Below are 15,540 nucleotides of genomic sequence, written 5' to 3'. Positions count from 1 at the left end.
ATTTGGAGGGTTGTAAATCCTGCACCAGATTTATGCTGAAATTCTCTCCGTTCGCCAAAAAACTGTCTAGTCTAAATTTGCACAACATATAAGTTGCCATGGTTTTAAAGCAAAAATGTGCCAAAATGTTGGTGCATGGGGCCACATTTAGGTCACGCCCCTTCTCTAGTGAAGCCATGTCTTTTTCTAGCAAAACCCTAGAAAAAGCTTAGAAAAGTGTGTAAAACGTATAGTAAATGTGATACAAATTGTGCCAAAAAACGGGCTCATTTTCATTAGTAAATCTGCCCCATTGAGTCTGGGACAGGCAAAGTGCAAAGCCCCAGTAGATATCTGAGGGTCGGCCATGGATTTCAACCACCGATTAAAATTTTATAATAAGATTTTTTTTACTGCCAGAGAAATCTGCATGTGAACATACTCTTAAAGTACTGGTTTGATTTTTATGATTTACCTGTAATTTATATTTGTTTACTCGCTTATATAGCGCCAACATATTCAGCAGCGCTTTACAGACCTGTCATCACTTGCTGGCTGTACCCAGTAGGGCTCATGGTTTTCCTCTTATCAATATGTCTTTGAAGTGCGGGAGGAAGCCAGAGGAAACCCAGGCAAACATGGGGAGAACATGCAAACTCCATGCAGATGTTGTCCTTGGTCGGATTCGAACCCAGGACCCCAGCGCTGCAAGACACCAGTGCTAACCTCACCGATAATGGCTCGTCCCTAGAGCTTCCAGAAGTAGGACCATTACCCTTAGGCCTCATGAACACGACCGTTGTTTTGGTCCGAGCCGCAGTTTTTGCGGCTTGGATGTGGACCCATTCACTTCAATGAGGCCACAAAAGATGCGGACAGCCCTCCGTGTGCTGTCTACATCGGTTGCTCCGTTACATGGTCCGCAAAAAAAAATATAACCTGTCCTATTCTTGTCTGTTTTGCGGACAAGAATAGGCAGTTATATCAATGGCTGTCCGTGCCGTTCCGCAATTTGCGCCATCCGTGTTTTGCGGATCCGCAACTGCGGTATCGGTGCAAGGGTTATGGTCACAAAGCTGAAGACTGTGTTGTACGATTTTAGAAGGTGGCCAACCATAACATCATGCATGCTTTGTTTCTTGTTCTTTGTCCCTAAAGTCCTCATATTTAGCATTTTCAACCCGAAAAAACAATATCCCTGTAAACCACCCCGTTTTCCATGTGAAGTTCCTTACAACTGACCTCACCCACAAGTGCTTTTCAGAGTGTAGCACAGGAATGAGAGGTGACATGTGGTGAGCGAGGCCGTCTCTATTGTCTGTGACTTGTGAAGTTCTAGTATTCCTGGGACAGTCGTTAGTCAGTAATAGGTCAGGGGTTAATGTGGACATGTCATTAACCAAAGGAAAACCTCATTACCAAGAGCTGTGCACAAGGCAAGACAGATGCATGTGTAGATATATATTTTTTCAATTATCCAGGGTCACATTGTGTAAAGGAAAATGTTCACTGGAGTATGCAGTGTAATGTGGATGAAATAATTGTTTTTGGATAATGTAATTTTCCCTAAAATTGTCCTAAACTTTGTAAGTACTGTTAAAGGGCATCTGTCAGCAGTTTTGTCCCTATGACACTGGCTGACCTGTTACATGTGCGCTTGGCAGCTGAAGGCATCTGTGTTGGTCCCATGCTCATATGTGTCCGCATTGCTGAGGAACATGAAGCGTTGATATGTGCAAATGAGCCTCTAGGAGCAACGGGGGCGTTACCATTACACCTAGAGGCTCTGCTCTGTCTGCAACTGCCGTACCCTTTGCACTTCAACAGGATCAGGTAGTGTAAGCATCATCACACCAGGCCCTGCCAATCAAAGTGGAAAGGACGCAGCAGTTGTAGAGAGAGCAGAGCCTCTAGGTGTAACGGAAACGCCCCCGGTGCTCCTAGAGGCTCGTTTGCATGTATTAAAACTTTATTTTTCTCAGCAATGCGGGCACATATGAACATGGGACCAACACAGATGTCTTCAGCTGCCAAGGGCACAGGTAACAGGTCAGCCAGTGTCATAGGGACAAATCTGCTGACAGATGCCTTTAAAAAATTTGGATATTGATAATTTTTATATTTTTGCCCTAAAGATCATAATCGTATACGTGTCGTGTATATTATATATATTTCCACTCCCACTCTAGTTAGCCAATGGCTACATGACTTTGGCCACATTGGTCACCGTGGGTGGGTAGTTTTTCTGTATGCGGCATCGGTCATACATGAAGGAGTCTCCATCACACATTCCATAAAATAGCATAACTTGCAATGTTATTCTGTCCAGTAAAACAGCGGACTCCATGGTGAGAACCCAATGATCCCTATTCTACTTGATGTGGTTCCATCAGGCAGCGTCGGTGTTTGTCATGTGATACATTCAGTGCGTTCATTCGTTTTGTTGTCCTATTCCTATGATGGATTATCAGACTTTTCTGGATTATCGAAGGATACCTTAAAGGAATTTTACTGTAGAGGACTTTGGAGAATATCACCTTTTAGTGTAACTTTCAAGTCCACACGAGACATAAAAATCGGTCAAAAGTCAGCCATATTATTTAAGATTCTGCCGTTGATTTCACCCTATGCATTGCATGGTAGAAACAGCGACGGAGCTGGTTGCTCTTATTCACTTTCTTGGTGCAATTTGTGCTAGAATTCTGGTGCATTTCTCTTAGTAAATCTCACATTTATGCAACCCCAATGCATTTCTATGGACTGCAGTGTTGCTATGTGCGTAGAAAAGCATGGCAGCAGTCCTCCTCCAGCCTTAGACTGTATACCAGCCCCAGCCTCCCCTCAGGAAAACAGAAGGTATTGAGGATTGTATACGTGCGTCCGCAATCCGATACCTCCTAGTAGGTATAGTAGTAGTGGTGAAAAGGTTAAAGCATGGCTGCTGTCAGAGGAGGGGAAGACAGATGGACCTCTCTTATTAACACCCTTGGCGCGTGCTTCTTTAGCCTATCAGCGCCCCGATCCTTTCAGATGAGAATGGATGGAGCGCCTTTGTGATTTGAACAGGGTGTAAAGGGGGAGTGGTGCCTTTAAATGGGTTCCAAAGATGAGGAACATTAGCAGCATTACCTCGGTGGCCTGGAGAGTAAGTCAATAAACATGCATTGTCCCCAGCTTTTATCCTTCCCTTTTGCTGCCCAACAAGTGACAGCTGTATGCTAATGCCCCCTCCTCCCCGGGCTGGAGCTGGTGGACTCCATTCCATCATTTGTGGTCACAAGTACCTGGTCAGGCACCATGTCAGTCCCGTCTGCTCCCTAGCTGCTTCACAAGAACCACCTCAAGACTAAAGGATATAAGATGGCTCCTTAGTATTCAGGACACGTCAGGACTGACCGCTGCTGATACATGGATTTCTAGTCTGTACGCCTGATTGTCAGAGGACGCGTCCGCAGCTGCTGCAAAATGAAGATATTCGGCCGACTGGAGTATTTGCTGGTAAGGCATGGGATGCGGATAATTTAAATGGGAACTGGTATTACTATCGAGGAACTGGTCATTCCGTATGATTACTGGTACTACTATATAGGAGCTGGTCATTCCTTATGCTTACTAATACTACTATATAGGAACTGGTCATTCCGTATGATTACTGGTACTACTATATAGGAACTGGTCATTCCGTATGATTACTGGTACTACTATATAGGAACTGGTCATTCCTTATGATTACTGGTACTACTATATAGGAGCTGGTCATTCCGTATGATTACTGGTACAACTATATAGGAGCTGGTCATTCCGTATGATTACTGGTACTACTATATAGGAACTGGTCATTCCTTATGATTACTGGTACTACTATATAGGAACTGGTCATTCCGTATGATTACTGGTACTACTATATAGGAACTAGTCATTCCGTATGATTACTGATATTACTATATAGGAGCTGGTCATTCCGTATGATTACTGGTACTACTATATAGGAGCTGGTCATTCCGTATGATTACTGGTACTACTAAATAGGAGCTGGTCATTCCGTATGATTACTGGTATTACTATATAGGAGCTGGTCATTCCGTATGATTACTGGTACTACTATATAGGAGCTGGTCATTCCGTATGATTACTGGTATTACTATATAGGAGCTGGTCATTCCGTATGATTACTGGTACTACTATATAGGAGCTGGTCATTCCGTATGATTACTGGTACTACTATATAGGAGCTGGTCATTCCGTATGATTACTGGTACTACTATATAGGAATTGGTCATGCCGTATGATTACTGGTACTACTATATAGGAATTGGTCATTCCGTATGATTACTGGTACTACTATATAGGAGCTGGTCATGCCGTATGATTACTGGTACTACTATATAGGAGCTGGTCATTCCGTATGATTACTGGTACTACTATATAGGAATTGGTTGGTCTATATAGGAACTGATACAACTATATAGGAATTAGTGATTCTGTTTGGGAATTTTTGTTTATATTGGAACTTGGGATTGCATATGTGAATTGGTACTATTATATAGGAATTAATGGGGGAGATTTATCAAACTGGTGTAAAGTAGAACTGGCTTAGTTGCCCAGAGCAACCAATCAGATTCCACCTTTCATTTTTCACACCTCCTTTTGGAAAATGAAAGGTGTAATCTGGTTGCTATGGGCAACTAAGGCAGTTCTACTTTACACCAGTTTGATAAATCTCCTCCAATGAGTCTATATGGGACTGGTACTTCTATATTAGGGTTGGGATTTTATATGGGAACTGGTAATACTACATAGCTGATTCTATCTGGGTGCTGGTCTTTCTATATCAAAATTAGTGTTTTTTTTTTTATGGGAACTGGTACTACTGTATAAAAATGTATTCTGTATAGGTACTGGTACTGCTGTATAGTACTTGGTGATTCTTTGTGGAAAATGGTACTTCTGTATAGAAACTGGCAACTCCACATGGGAACTGGTTCTACTATATTGGAATTTCTCATTGTTTACTGGAACTGGTACTTCTGCATAAAAGCCAGAGGTTTTGTATAGACAAATGGTAACGTTTGGGTTGTTTTCTGGGTGTCTTTTATTGCTTCTAATCATACTTTTGTTGCTTCTTATAATCCTATTTTGTTTTGTCAGTGTTATTAGGTCACCTGTTGAATCCAGTTGGTTCTTACTTATTTCTTCACTGGTGTTTCAAATATATGATTGTTTTAAGTCACGGCTTGCTGTGAGTTGTAGTGCCACTTGGGTTGTATGGCATGTAGTATGCAGCATGCTCTAGGTATGGAGGGTTTTATGTGTTTTCCCATAGGACTTGAAAAAAACAAGTTAAAAATGGAATTAAAAAAAATGCCACCCCTAATAAAATACATGAAAGTCAAGTAAAAAGGGAAGGAACCAGTAAGGTAAATCATAGTATACTGACTGCTGAAAGCGCACAACCAACAGCTCTGGATCAATAATTCATTTCTGTTTATAATGTTTTGAATATTTAGAAACTTTTTTTCTTTTTTGCCTTATGCAGAATTTTTTTTATTCTGTGTCATGTCTGATTGCATAAATTAGCACATTTCCCATGAGGGTACTCGGAAGGAAACTGTTGCCGTATTGTGTGGCCTCTCCACATTGAACAGGTTGCCAAAGAAACCATTGTGATGTCACAGATGGAAGACAGCGCATTACAGAAAGTGAAGGCATGAGTGGTTAACCCTGTCGTGCCCACGCCGTTACATAACGGTTTAACCCTTACACATCAGGCCACTGTAATCCATAAAATCCATGTCTAACATTTTTTTTTCTCATGGTGTATAGACAGAGGCTTTTTTTCCCTATTACTTTTCATCAAGATGAAGGTGAATACATGTTTAATAGCATGTCTCCCCATTTCCTTCAGCAGTCCTTACTTCCCATGCCGTGTCTTCTCTGCTGGCTTCCAGACAACTATTGACTTTTCCTTAATGGGCTGTGACCATTTGCTGGGAATGGTGAGCTCATTTACACTCATTTAGCACCCCAGTATAACTGCACTTGATAGCGGTGGCATTTCAGCAGCTTTGGTTTAACCCTTTAGGCCCGCCGTTGTACAGTGGTGCTTCACATTCTACTTTTTCTCCGGCAACACCCCCACAGGGGAAATGAAGGATTACACAGTGCTCATTAGACCTAAAGGATTTTCCAGGACTTGGATATTGATGACCTATCCCCAGGCTAGGTCATCGGTATCAGACTGTGGGGGTCCGACACCCCCACAGATGAACGCCGGAAGCTATATAGTGTCCACTGTATAGTTATCGGGGCCGACATACTGCAGCTCACATTTGCTTGTATGAGAGCTGAGCTGCAGTACCCCAGCACGGCCATTACACAGTGGAAGGAGCCTTCGGCTCTTTTCACTGTATAGTTTTTGGCCTAGCAGCAGACGTAAATGGAACCTGTCACTGCGAAAATGCAATGTAACCAAACAGCAGCATGTTATAACACAGGAGGAGCTGAGCAGACTGATCTATAGTGTTGTGGGAAAAGATTTAGTATAACCTGTATATCATTCTTTTAAAGGGAATGTTTCACCATTTATTTTTCTGCCAGTTAAAACCAGATAGAAACACATATACTTTTTTTCTAATCTGTATTTGTTCTCTGATTGCAGATTTTTTAATTCTTATGATTATGGGGCGGCCACCTTGCCTAAACTGTTCTTAACAACATTTAGAGCGATGCTTTACAGCAGCCACCAAGGGCCATAGACACAGTACACAAGATTGACTCCTGTGGGAGACTTTTCTAGGCATGCACTTTGACCTGTGCAGAGGTCAGGAGGGAGTAGATAAGCTGTGATATCTCCTATTGTGAATGGAGGATCCTGTATAAGCAACTAACTATATAACAATTTGCTCAGCTTCTGCTCTATAACATGCTTCCCGGCACCCATTCCGACCAGTTTGGCTCCCGTAACTGGAAGTGACAAGGGCTCTTGACCCCTGTTGCAAAACACTAGCCTCAGTGGTCCCATGTACAAGAATAGCACGTCTCTGATCTGAAGCGAAATTTCCGTAACATTTCTAAACTTCACTACCTTTACTACTTCAATACACACTTCCTGTGTATGGTATGATTGACTAAATTAAGCCGATCATTTGCCATTTTGTTCAAGGACCAGGGAGTTAGTTTTTTTTTTAGGGGTGATTCAAGATAAAATTATTGTAATGCTGCAGAAAAGTGAGTGTTCACTGAGAAAATCCCAATGCAATAACCAAATATGGTGTTTGGTCTCCTGAGTCACCAGTGATGGTGTTGGAGTAGAAAAGTCGCAGCAGCATCTCCGTTTTTTTCTTTTTATTGCGAAAACTTCACAGCATATACACAAATAAAGTGCACTTTATTTGTGTATATGCTGTGAAGTTTTCGCAATAAAAAGAAAAAAACGGAGATGCTGCTGCGACTTTTCTACTTCAACTTTCTGGTGTGACCGCTGTGGATCCGTGGTCCTCTTGGCGGCTGTTGCATTCTAGTGACCCGATGAGACCGTGTGTGCTGCTTTCATTCCCTTTTCTACAGTGATGGTGTTGGGTCTCCTCAGTTACCAATGATGGTGTCGGGTCTCCTCAGTCACCAATGATGGTGTCGGGTCTCCTCAGTCGCCAATGATGGTGTCGGGTCTCCTCAGTCGCCAATGATGGTGTCGGGTCTCCTCAGTCGCCAATGATGGTGTCGGGTCTCCTCAGTCGCCAATGATGGTGTCGGGTCTCCTCAGTCGCCAATGATGGTGTCGGGTCTCCTCAGTCGCCAATGATGGTGTCGGGTCTCCTCAGTCGCCAATGATGGTGTCGGGTCTCCTCAGTCGCCAATGATGGTGTCGGGTCTCCTCAGTCGCCAATGATGGTGTCGGGTCTCCTCAGTCGCCAATGATGGTGTCGGGTCTCCTCAGTCGCCAATGATGGTGTCGGGTCTCCTCAGTCGCCAATGATGGTGTCGGGTCTCCTCAGTCGCCAATGATGGTGTCGGGTCTCCTCAGTCGCCAATGATGGTGTCGGGTCTCCTCAGTCGCCAATGATGGTGTCGGGTCTCCTCAGTCGCCAATGATGGTGTCGGGTCTCCTCAGTCGCCAATGATGGTGTCGGGTCTCCTCAGTCGCCAATGATGGTGTCGGGTCTCCTCAGTCGCCAATGATGGTGTCGGGTCTCCTCAGTCGCCAATGATGGTGTCGGGTCTCCTCAGTCGCCAATGATGGTGTCGGGTCTCCTCAGTCGCCAATGATGGTGTCGGGTCTCCTCAGTCGCCAATGATGGTGTCAGGTCGCCTCCGTGTGCTCTGGTTTCTTCACTCCACACTAAACTCTGATGAGTTGGAACTGATAAAATTATTGCTGAGCATAGATTAAACCATTTCCCTAATGATCTGGCCGTATATCACAATACTTTGTGATACATGTTACATGTGTGCTACTAAAAGGGACATTCACAATCAATCCTAACCCTTTTTGTCATAGCACTCCTTAAATTTTGCTCATTTTACACGTCGATGCGTATATATGCAGAGTCATTAGTTATCTAGAGCGTATATATGTGGAGTCACTTTGAACATATACTGTATCATATATTGAGATCTGTCATTCAAACACAACTGAATATAAAACATGTATACCATGCAGTGTACATGTGTATTTAATTATTGAGAGCCAGTGGCATGCAATTTGGCAGGACCACACAACATGGTGGCACCTAGTCTATCATGTAGCCACTCCGCTGCTTGTGAACACTTCATGGTCTCTGCTAAACTGGGAAAACCTGTCAGGCCATCATCTGTACCCTATAGATGCAGCCATTTTGTAAGCTGAACAAAACTACAAACTTGACAATGCAGTGTGTCAGCAAATGTGGGCTGTATTCAAAAAGAGTATGGCGAATAATGTACTTTGAACCCTAAAACTAGCTACACTGCCTGTGGACTATGTTTAGAAATTGGCAAACTGGAAGCTGGAGGAGGCTGGTAAATGTCATTTTATCATATCCTACCATTTATAGTAAGGCCTTTTACATTTTGACATTTTGTTCCCTCACGATCATCGACTGAGGCTACTTTCACATTAGCGTTTTTTTGCGGATCCGTCATGGATCTGCAAAAACGCTTCCGTTACAATAATACAACCGCATGCATCCGTCATGAACAGATCCGGTTGTATTTTGTCTTCTATAGCCAAGACGGATCCGTCATGAACACCATTGAAAGTCAATGGAGGACGGATCCGTTATCTATTGTGTCATAGAAAACGGATCCGTCCCTATTGACTTACATTGTCTGTCAGGATCCGTCTTGCTCCGCTCAACATCGCGGACAGAAAAACGCTGCTTGCAGTGTTATTCTGTCCGCAATGGGGATGCAACCAAACAGAACGGAATGCATTTTGAGGCACTCCATTTCTTTCAATTCAGTTTTGTCCCAATTGACAATGAATGGGAACAAAACTGAAGCGTTTTCTTCCGCTATTGAGATACTATGATGGATCTCAATAGCTGAATTGAAAACGCAGATGTGAAAGTAGCCTTAGATCTGATAGAAAAGTCACGGAGTGAAAGACTGAGAGGCCTGAGGTGAATACTAAGTGGTTCCAATAATGGAGGCCGATACTTCTAAGGCCTATTGCACACGGACGTTTTTTTTTCCCGTTTACTGGACGTTTTTTGCGTTCCGTATACGGTCCGTATACGGAACCATTCATTTCAATGGGTCCGCAAAAAAAAACGGAATGTACTCCGTATGCTTTCCGTATTTCCGTTTTTCCGTTCCGTTTTAACATAGAACATGTCCTATTATTGCCCGCAAATCACAGTCCGTGGCTCCATTCAAGTCAATGGGTCCGCAAAAAAACGGAACACATACGGAAATGCATCCGTATGTCTTCCGTTTCCGTTCCGTTTTTTGCTGAACCATCTATTGAAAATGTTATGCCCAGCCCAATTTTATCTATGTAATTACTGTATACTGTATATGCCATACGGAAAAACGGAACGGAAAAACGGAACAGAAACGGAAACACAACGGAAACAAAAAACGGAACAACGGATCGCAAAACACTGAAAAAGCCATACGGTCGTGTGCAATAGGCCTAAGACATCATCTGCAATAGTTGTTTCTGTAGGACATGAGATATGTGCTGCAGGAGCTGAGTGACGTTGTGTCTTTAACATGGGTTCTGTTCATATCGCGTTTGGAATCCGTTTTCACCTACATGTTCTAACTGGACGGCTAAATATATGCTCCAGACGTATGCAGCTGATGGCCTCTAGAGTTGCCTGTATCTCCACTGGTAAAAAATATATATATACTGCACGGTATACAGGGTTTTGCAGCATTTGGTTGTATTGAAAAGCATATTTGGCTACCAGTAGCGATGAACAGTGATGGCCAGTTCGCATTGTTCGCCCGCGAACATATGCAGGCTGCCATCTTTTTTCACAAGTCCGGCGATGCACAGGTAAGCCTTTACCTGTACCTGTGCCGCGAGTAGGTCTAAAAACAAATGCGGTCACCGGGAGTAGGCAGTTCCGAGAACAGCCCGATGAAGGCCCCCGAAGGCTGTGTCGGAACTGCCTGCTCCCGCTGACCCCACTTGTTTTCAGACCTACTCGCGCACAGGCACAGGTAAGGGCTTACCTGTGCCTCGCCGGACTTGTGAAAAAAGATGGCAGCCCGCATATGTTCGCGGGCGAACAATGCGAACTGGCCATCACTGGCGATGAATACCCGCCATATATATGCCAAAAAAAAATCATTAATTTGGCCAGCTGTGGGTGTATACTTTGGGAGCCCAATGGGGCGTGAACTACCAACAGTCCTGAATTTGCAGTGACTGTCCCTTATTTCCAGAGACAGTCTTGGGAAATTTGAGCTGTCCTGGGCCGAAAATTTGTTTAATTGTGGAGGCAGACATTGTCTTGAAGTGATGAAAAGTCAGTTTATTATTTTAATGGGGAATATTTGTCACTTTTTTAGAGATGTGTTATTTGGAGTTGTCACTAGTTGTCATTAAAATTTAGTGTCAGTGTCCTCAAAATGGCGGATCTTTAAACGGTGAACATTAGTGAAGGTAAACCTTACTGGTTTAGAATAAGTAAATAATGGTTAATGAGAAGGTTGGCAGGAACAATTACTGAACTGATGGTGTATTCACACATAGTGATTAGGCACACATGGGGGATTTATAATGTAATGGTATGGCCCATCTTATTGTAAGGGAGAACCCTACCAAAACCATAAAATGATTGTTTGGTCAAATTGATTGTTTTATCACCCCGCCCCCAACATGGATTAACTGATCTAAAATGGACAACTTCTACTGATCCAGAAGCTTTTTGGCAGTCGTTGATCTACCCAAAGCCACATTTAAAGGGGTTATCCCACAAATAATGTAAAAAATTAAAACCAAACACCATGTAGTCCATGACAGTCTCTTTCTAACAAAGCTAGAACCAGCCCTGTACCTCACATGGATCCAGAGATCTCCCCCATTCATTGCTCTGCTAGATCTATATCAAGCTGACAGCTTAGGGGATGTGTCTTTTCTGCTGCAGCTAAGGGGGCGTGTCTCAGCTCTCCCTTCTCACAGCTCAGGGGCGTGTCCATGCTCTCCCTATCACAGCTCAGGAGGTGTGTCCATGCTCTCCCTATCACAGCTCAGGAGGCGTGTCCATGCTCTCCCTTCTCACAGCTCAGGGGCGTGTCCATGCTCTCCCTATCACAGCTCAGGAGGTGTGTCCATGCTCTCCCTTCTCACAGCTCAGGGGCATGTCCATGCTCTCCCTATCACAGCTCAGGAGGTGTGTCCATGCTCTCCCTATCACAGCTCAGGAGGCAGTTGAAGGATGAAACTGAGCATGTGCGGCCTTCTCAGTGAGCAGGACAAAGAAATAAGAAATTAAGTGTCACTATACAGATACATTTAATTGAATAACTCAGTGGCTATACAACATTTTTAATTACATGCAAAGACAAAATTATTCAGATCCAGGTGCTGGTTTGAAAACTGTAGAATATTTTTTGTGGGACAACCCCTTTAAAGCTCAATTTTCCACTTAGTTGTGTTCTCCTTTAAATCCAGAATGACCATTGGTGTAAGAGCACTGGTGTATAAGTAATCATCTGTTTTTGTTGGACAGGATTTCTCTTATGATGACTCCAAAGCAGAGTTTAATGTGGATGCCCCCAATGGGGTTGTAATGGAAGGCTACCTCTTCAAAAGGGCGAGCAATGCTTTCAAGACTTGGAATCGGTGAGTGCCACATAGTAATAGCAACAAGTATCAGTTTATACTTTAACTCTCAACCACATATTATAACTCCACTACTTATTATTTTATCTATCTATCTATCTATCTATCTATCTATCTATCTATCTATCTATCTATCTATCTATCTATCTATCTATCTATCATTATCTGTCTGTCTACTATCTATCTACTGTATCTCATATCTATCTATCTATCTATCTATCTATCTATCATTATCTGTCTGTCTACTATCTATCTATTATGCTATCTATCCGTTGTTTGCTACAGAATTATTAGCGATGAGCCAAATACTGTTCTTTTCATTAGTAACATACTGAAGAAACCTAAGATTAGAGGTAGATTTTGTATTTCTGTATCAGGATACTACAAGCAATATCAACCCTCTTATATTTCATTCACAGTCGGTGGTTTTCCATACAAAACAGTCAACTCGTTTACCAGAAGAAGCTGAAGGTAAGCCAGTGTGCATTCACAGAAACAGCACCACTCTTGACCATAGGCAGCACCTGGTACTACAGCTCAGCCCCATTTATTTGAATAGAGTTGAGGCAGTAGTACCAGACACAACCCATGGTCAAGAGAAGCACTGTTGGGAAAATAAGCAGATACTTTTTCTCTTATCTTGGACAGCTCTTGTAATAGACACAACTAATAGGATGCAGTGCAGCACTAATGAACTATTCAATGTGATCCTTCTGGAAAGTCATCCTACTGTGAGGCCATTGTAAGCAGCAGTGTGTGACAGCCTATAACTCTGGTAGGAGTGCAAGCCAAACATTTGTCATCAACTTCAGGAACTTAAAGGGGTTATCCATTCCTATAAAAAGCCCCCCAATATGCCGGGCCCCCCACACTGAATATACTTACCTGGGGTCCCTGCTCCCTGCGCCGCTCCTGGTCCCTGCACTGCCGCTGCTGCTTCTCCCTGTGAGCGGAAGAAAACATCCGGTGTCGGGGGGGGCAGCCAATGGCAGGCGGGGATGGGGATGCGCCTCCCTAGCATCACCCGCAATTCTAGCCACTTGTCTTTTTTATCCTGAAGCTTTTGCATTTATATGATTTTGTAAAATGATGCTCATTCTCCCCGAACATGGGTTGCTTTCTTGAAATAGTCAAAATTGCCTATCTGCTAAAAACCATTTTCCTAAAAGGGCATCTGTCAGCAGATTTGTCCCTATGAAACTGGCTGACCTGTTACCTATGCCCTTGGCAGCTGAAGACATCTGTGTTGGTCCCATGTTCATATGTGCCCGCGTTGCTGAGAAACATAAAATTTTAATACATGGAAATGAGCCTCTAGGAGCAATGGGGGCGTTGCCGTTACACCTAGAGGCTCAGCTCTCTCTACAACTGCCGTGTCCTCTCCACTTGATTGGCAGGGCCTGTTGTGATCATGTTTTCACTGCTTGGTCCTGTTAAAGTACAGAGGGTACGGCAGTTGCAGAGAGAGCAGAGCCTCTAGGTGTAACGACAACGCCCCCGCTGCTCCTAGAGGCTCATTTGCATATATCAAAACCTCTAAAAGCAATGGCGGCATTGCAGAGAGCGCAAAGCCTCTAGGTGTAAAGACAACGGTGGCACCCTCTGCACTTTGACAGGGCCAGGCAAGCGTGGTCACGTCTGCACTGCCTGGCCCTGTCAATCAAAGTGTAGAGGGCGCAGTAGTTGAAGAGAGAGCTGAGCCTCTAGGTGTAACAGCAACACCCCCATTGCTCCTAGAGGCTCATTTGCATATATTAAAACATCATTTTTCTTAGCAATGCGGGCACATATGAACATGGGACCAACACAGATGTCTTCAGCTGTCAAGTGCACATGTAACAGGTCAGACAGTTTCACAGGTACAATCAAAATAATAGTGGCATCAATCAAGATAATAGGGGGAAATCGAATTACCCGCCATGCACATGAGATAACTGTCAGCCAAACACTTGTTCCTCCCGACAGCCATCTCTCCCTATCTCCCTATACACATGTACGCTTGGCCAAGCGTGCATGTGTGGGAATGGGAGAGGGGAGAAAGCAGCTGCCAGGCACCTCTTATCTCCTCGTACCACAAAAAAATTGGACATGTTTAATTTTTTCCGCGGTCGGAGGCGCAGACTGAAATCCGTGCCATTGCTCCATATCTTGGGGCCCATTTAAGTCAATGCAGTCCCGCTGTTTGCTCTTGGTCATAGTTTCAGTAAGATTTTGGCTGTTGTTCTATACTTTTAGTAAGTGATGTAGTACGTGTAGCTAGAATTGTGATCTCTTGTGTGTTTGACAGGATGGTCTGACTGTGGTGGTGGAGGACCTTAGACTGTGCTCGGTGAAGCCCTGCGAAGACATAGAAAGAAGGTTTTGTTTTGAAGTTGTTTCACCCTCCAAGTAAGTTGAACTTGCGTATTAGGCACACAGGGGGGTCATTGCCTTTTGATATATGCCAGTTTTCTGGCGTATATTTGTCGCAAAATGCTGCTCAAAGTCATTAAAAATGGGCGTAGTGTGCGCGGGGACGGGGACCGCTCAGCAGGCCCGTTTTAGTTATGATTTTCTACACCTGTTTTAGGCGTAGAAAATGGTCTAAATTTAAGCCAGTAAGGGAGCTCTCTTACATTTAGACCGGCCGTGGATGTAGAGGCCAGAGCCTCTACATAACTTCGGCAGATCTACCCCCAGCGCAGGGGTTTATTGAGACCCCCATAGAACCAAGAATTGTCAGGAGCCATAGCAGGACATAGTTTTATCACATTATTGTACTTATTAAATACATATACTTGTATTTAGTCATTTTATTATATTGTATCATTTTAGACTATGCCATTTAGTATATTTAATAGGCAAATTTCATGAAAATGCTCACCTCAAGCCTGGTGGTTTCATTTAAAGTCGACAGCTGTTTTCTGTGGCATCCCCCTCCCAGTTGCAAAGTTTTGCTAATAGAGGCATCCCTCATTTGTACTGTGTAGACAGACAATTCTCAGAATTTTTCAATGCAGGCATTCACAGGAGTGAAGGAATCAGTGCCGTAAGGTCACAATCCCCTCACATGGTCCTTATTCATCCTGCGCACCTCTTGTCCAAACTCCTGCACACAGAGACTTTTTAAGGGGCCGTCTGGCTTCTGTTCACTTTACAATATCCGTAATTAATCCTTCAGGCCGTGTCTGCCTTACGTTTTTGGACTTCTCAACCTTTACAATTTAATTGCCGTTTAGCCTTTTGGATACTCATTTAAACCATCTGCACTAAGACCTAAGGGCATTGCACTCCAAACTTTTAAT

General features: G+C 43.6%; 1 protein-coding gene across 4 annotated transcripts in view; it reads left to right on the top strand.

Moving 5' to 3' along the window:
• The window catches only part of ACAP3 (ArfGAP with coiled-coil, ankyrin repeat and PH domains 3), a 156,682-nt gene that overhangs the window by 116,159 nt on the left and 24,983 nt on the right, over positions 1–15,540 (top strand). For all 4 annotated transcript variants that reach the window (XM_040427696.1, XM_040427715.1, XM_040427704.1 and 1 more), the window contains exons 11-13: positions 12,144–12,256; positions 12,676–12,727; positions 14,544–14,644. In XM_040427696.1, the coding sequence (XP_040283630.1) occupies positions 12,144–12,256; positions 12,676–12,727; positions 14,544–14,644 (266 nt within the window). The remainder of the gene's footprint in view (positions 1–12,143; positions 12,257–12,675; positions 12,728–14,543; positions 14,645–15,540) is intronic.

The sequence above is a fragment of the Bufo bufo genome, chromosome 1, assembly GCF_905171765.1.
Source record: "Bufo bufo chromosome 1, aBufBuf1.1, whole genome shotgun sequence".
Classification (NCBI taxonomy): Eukaryota; Metazoa; Chordata; class Amphibia; order Anura; family Bufonidae; genus Bufo; species Bufo bufo.
Note: the sequence above shows the minus strand (reverse complement) of the source record. Positions and strands in the feature narration are given on the sequence as shown.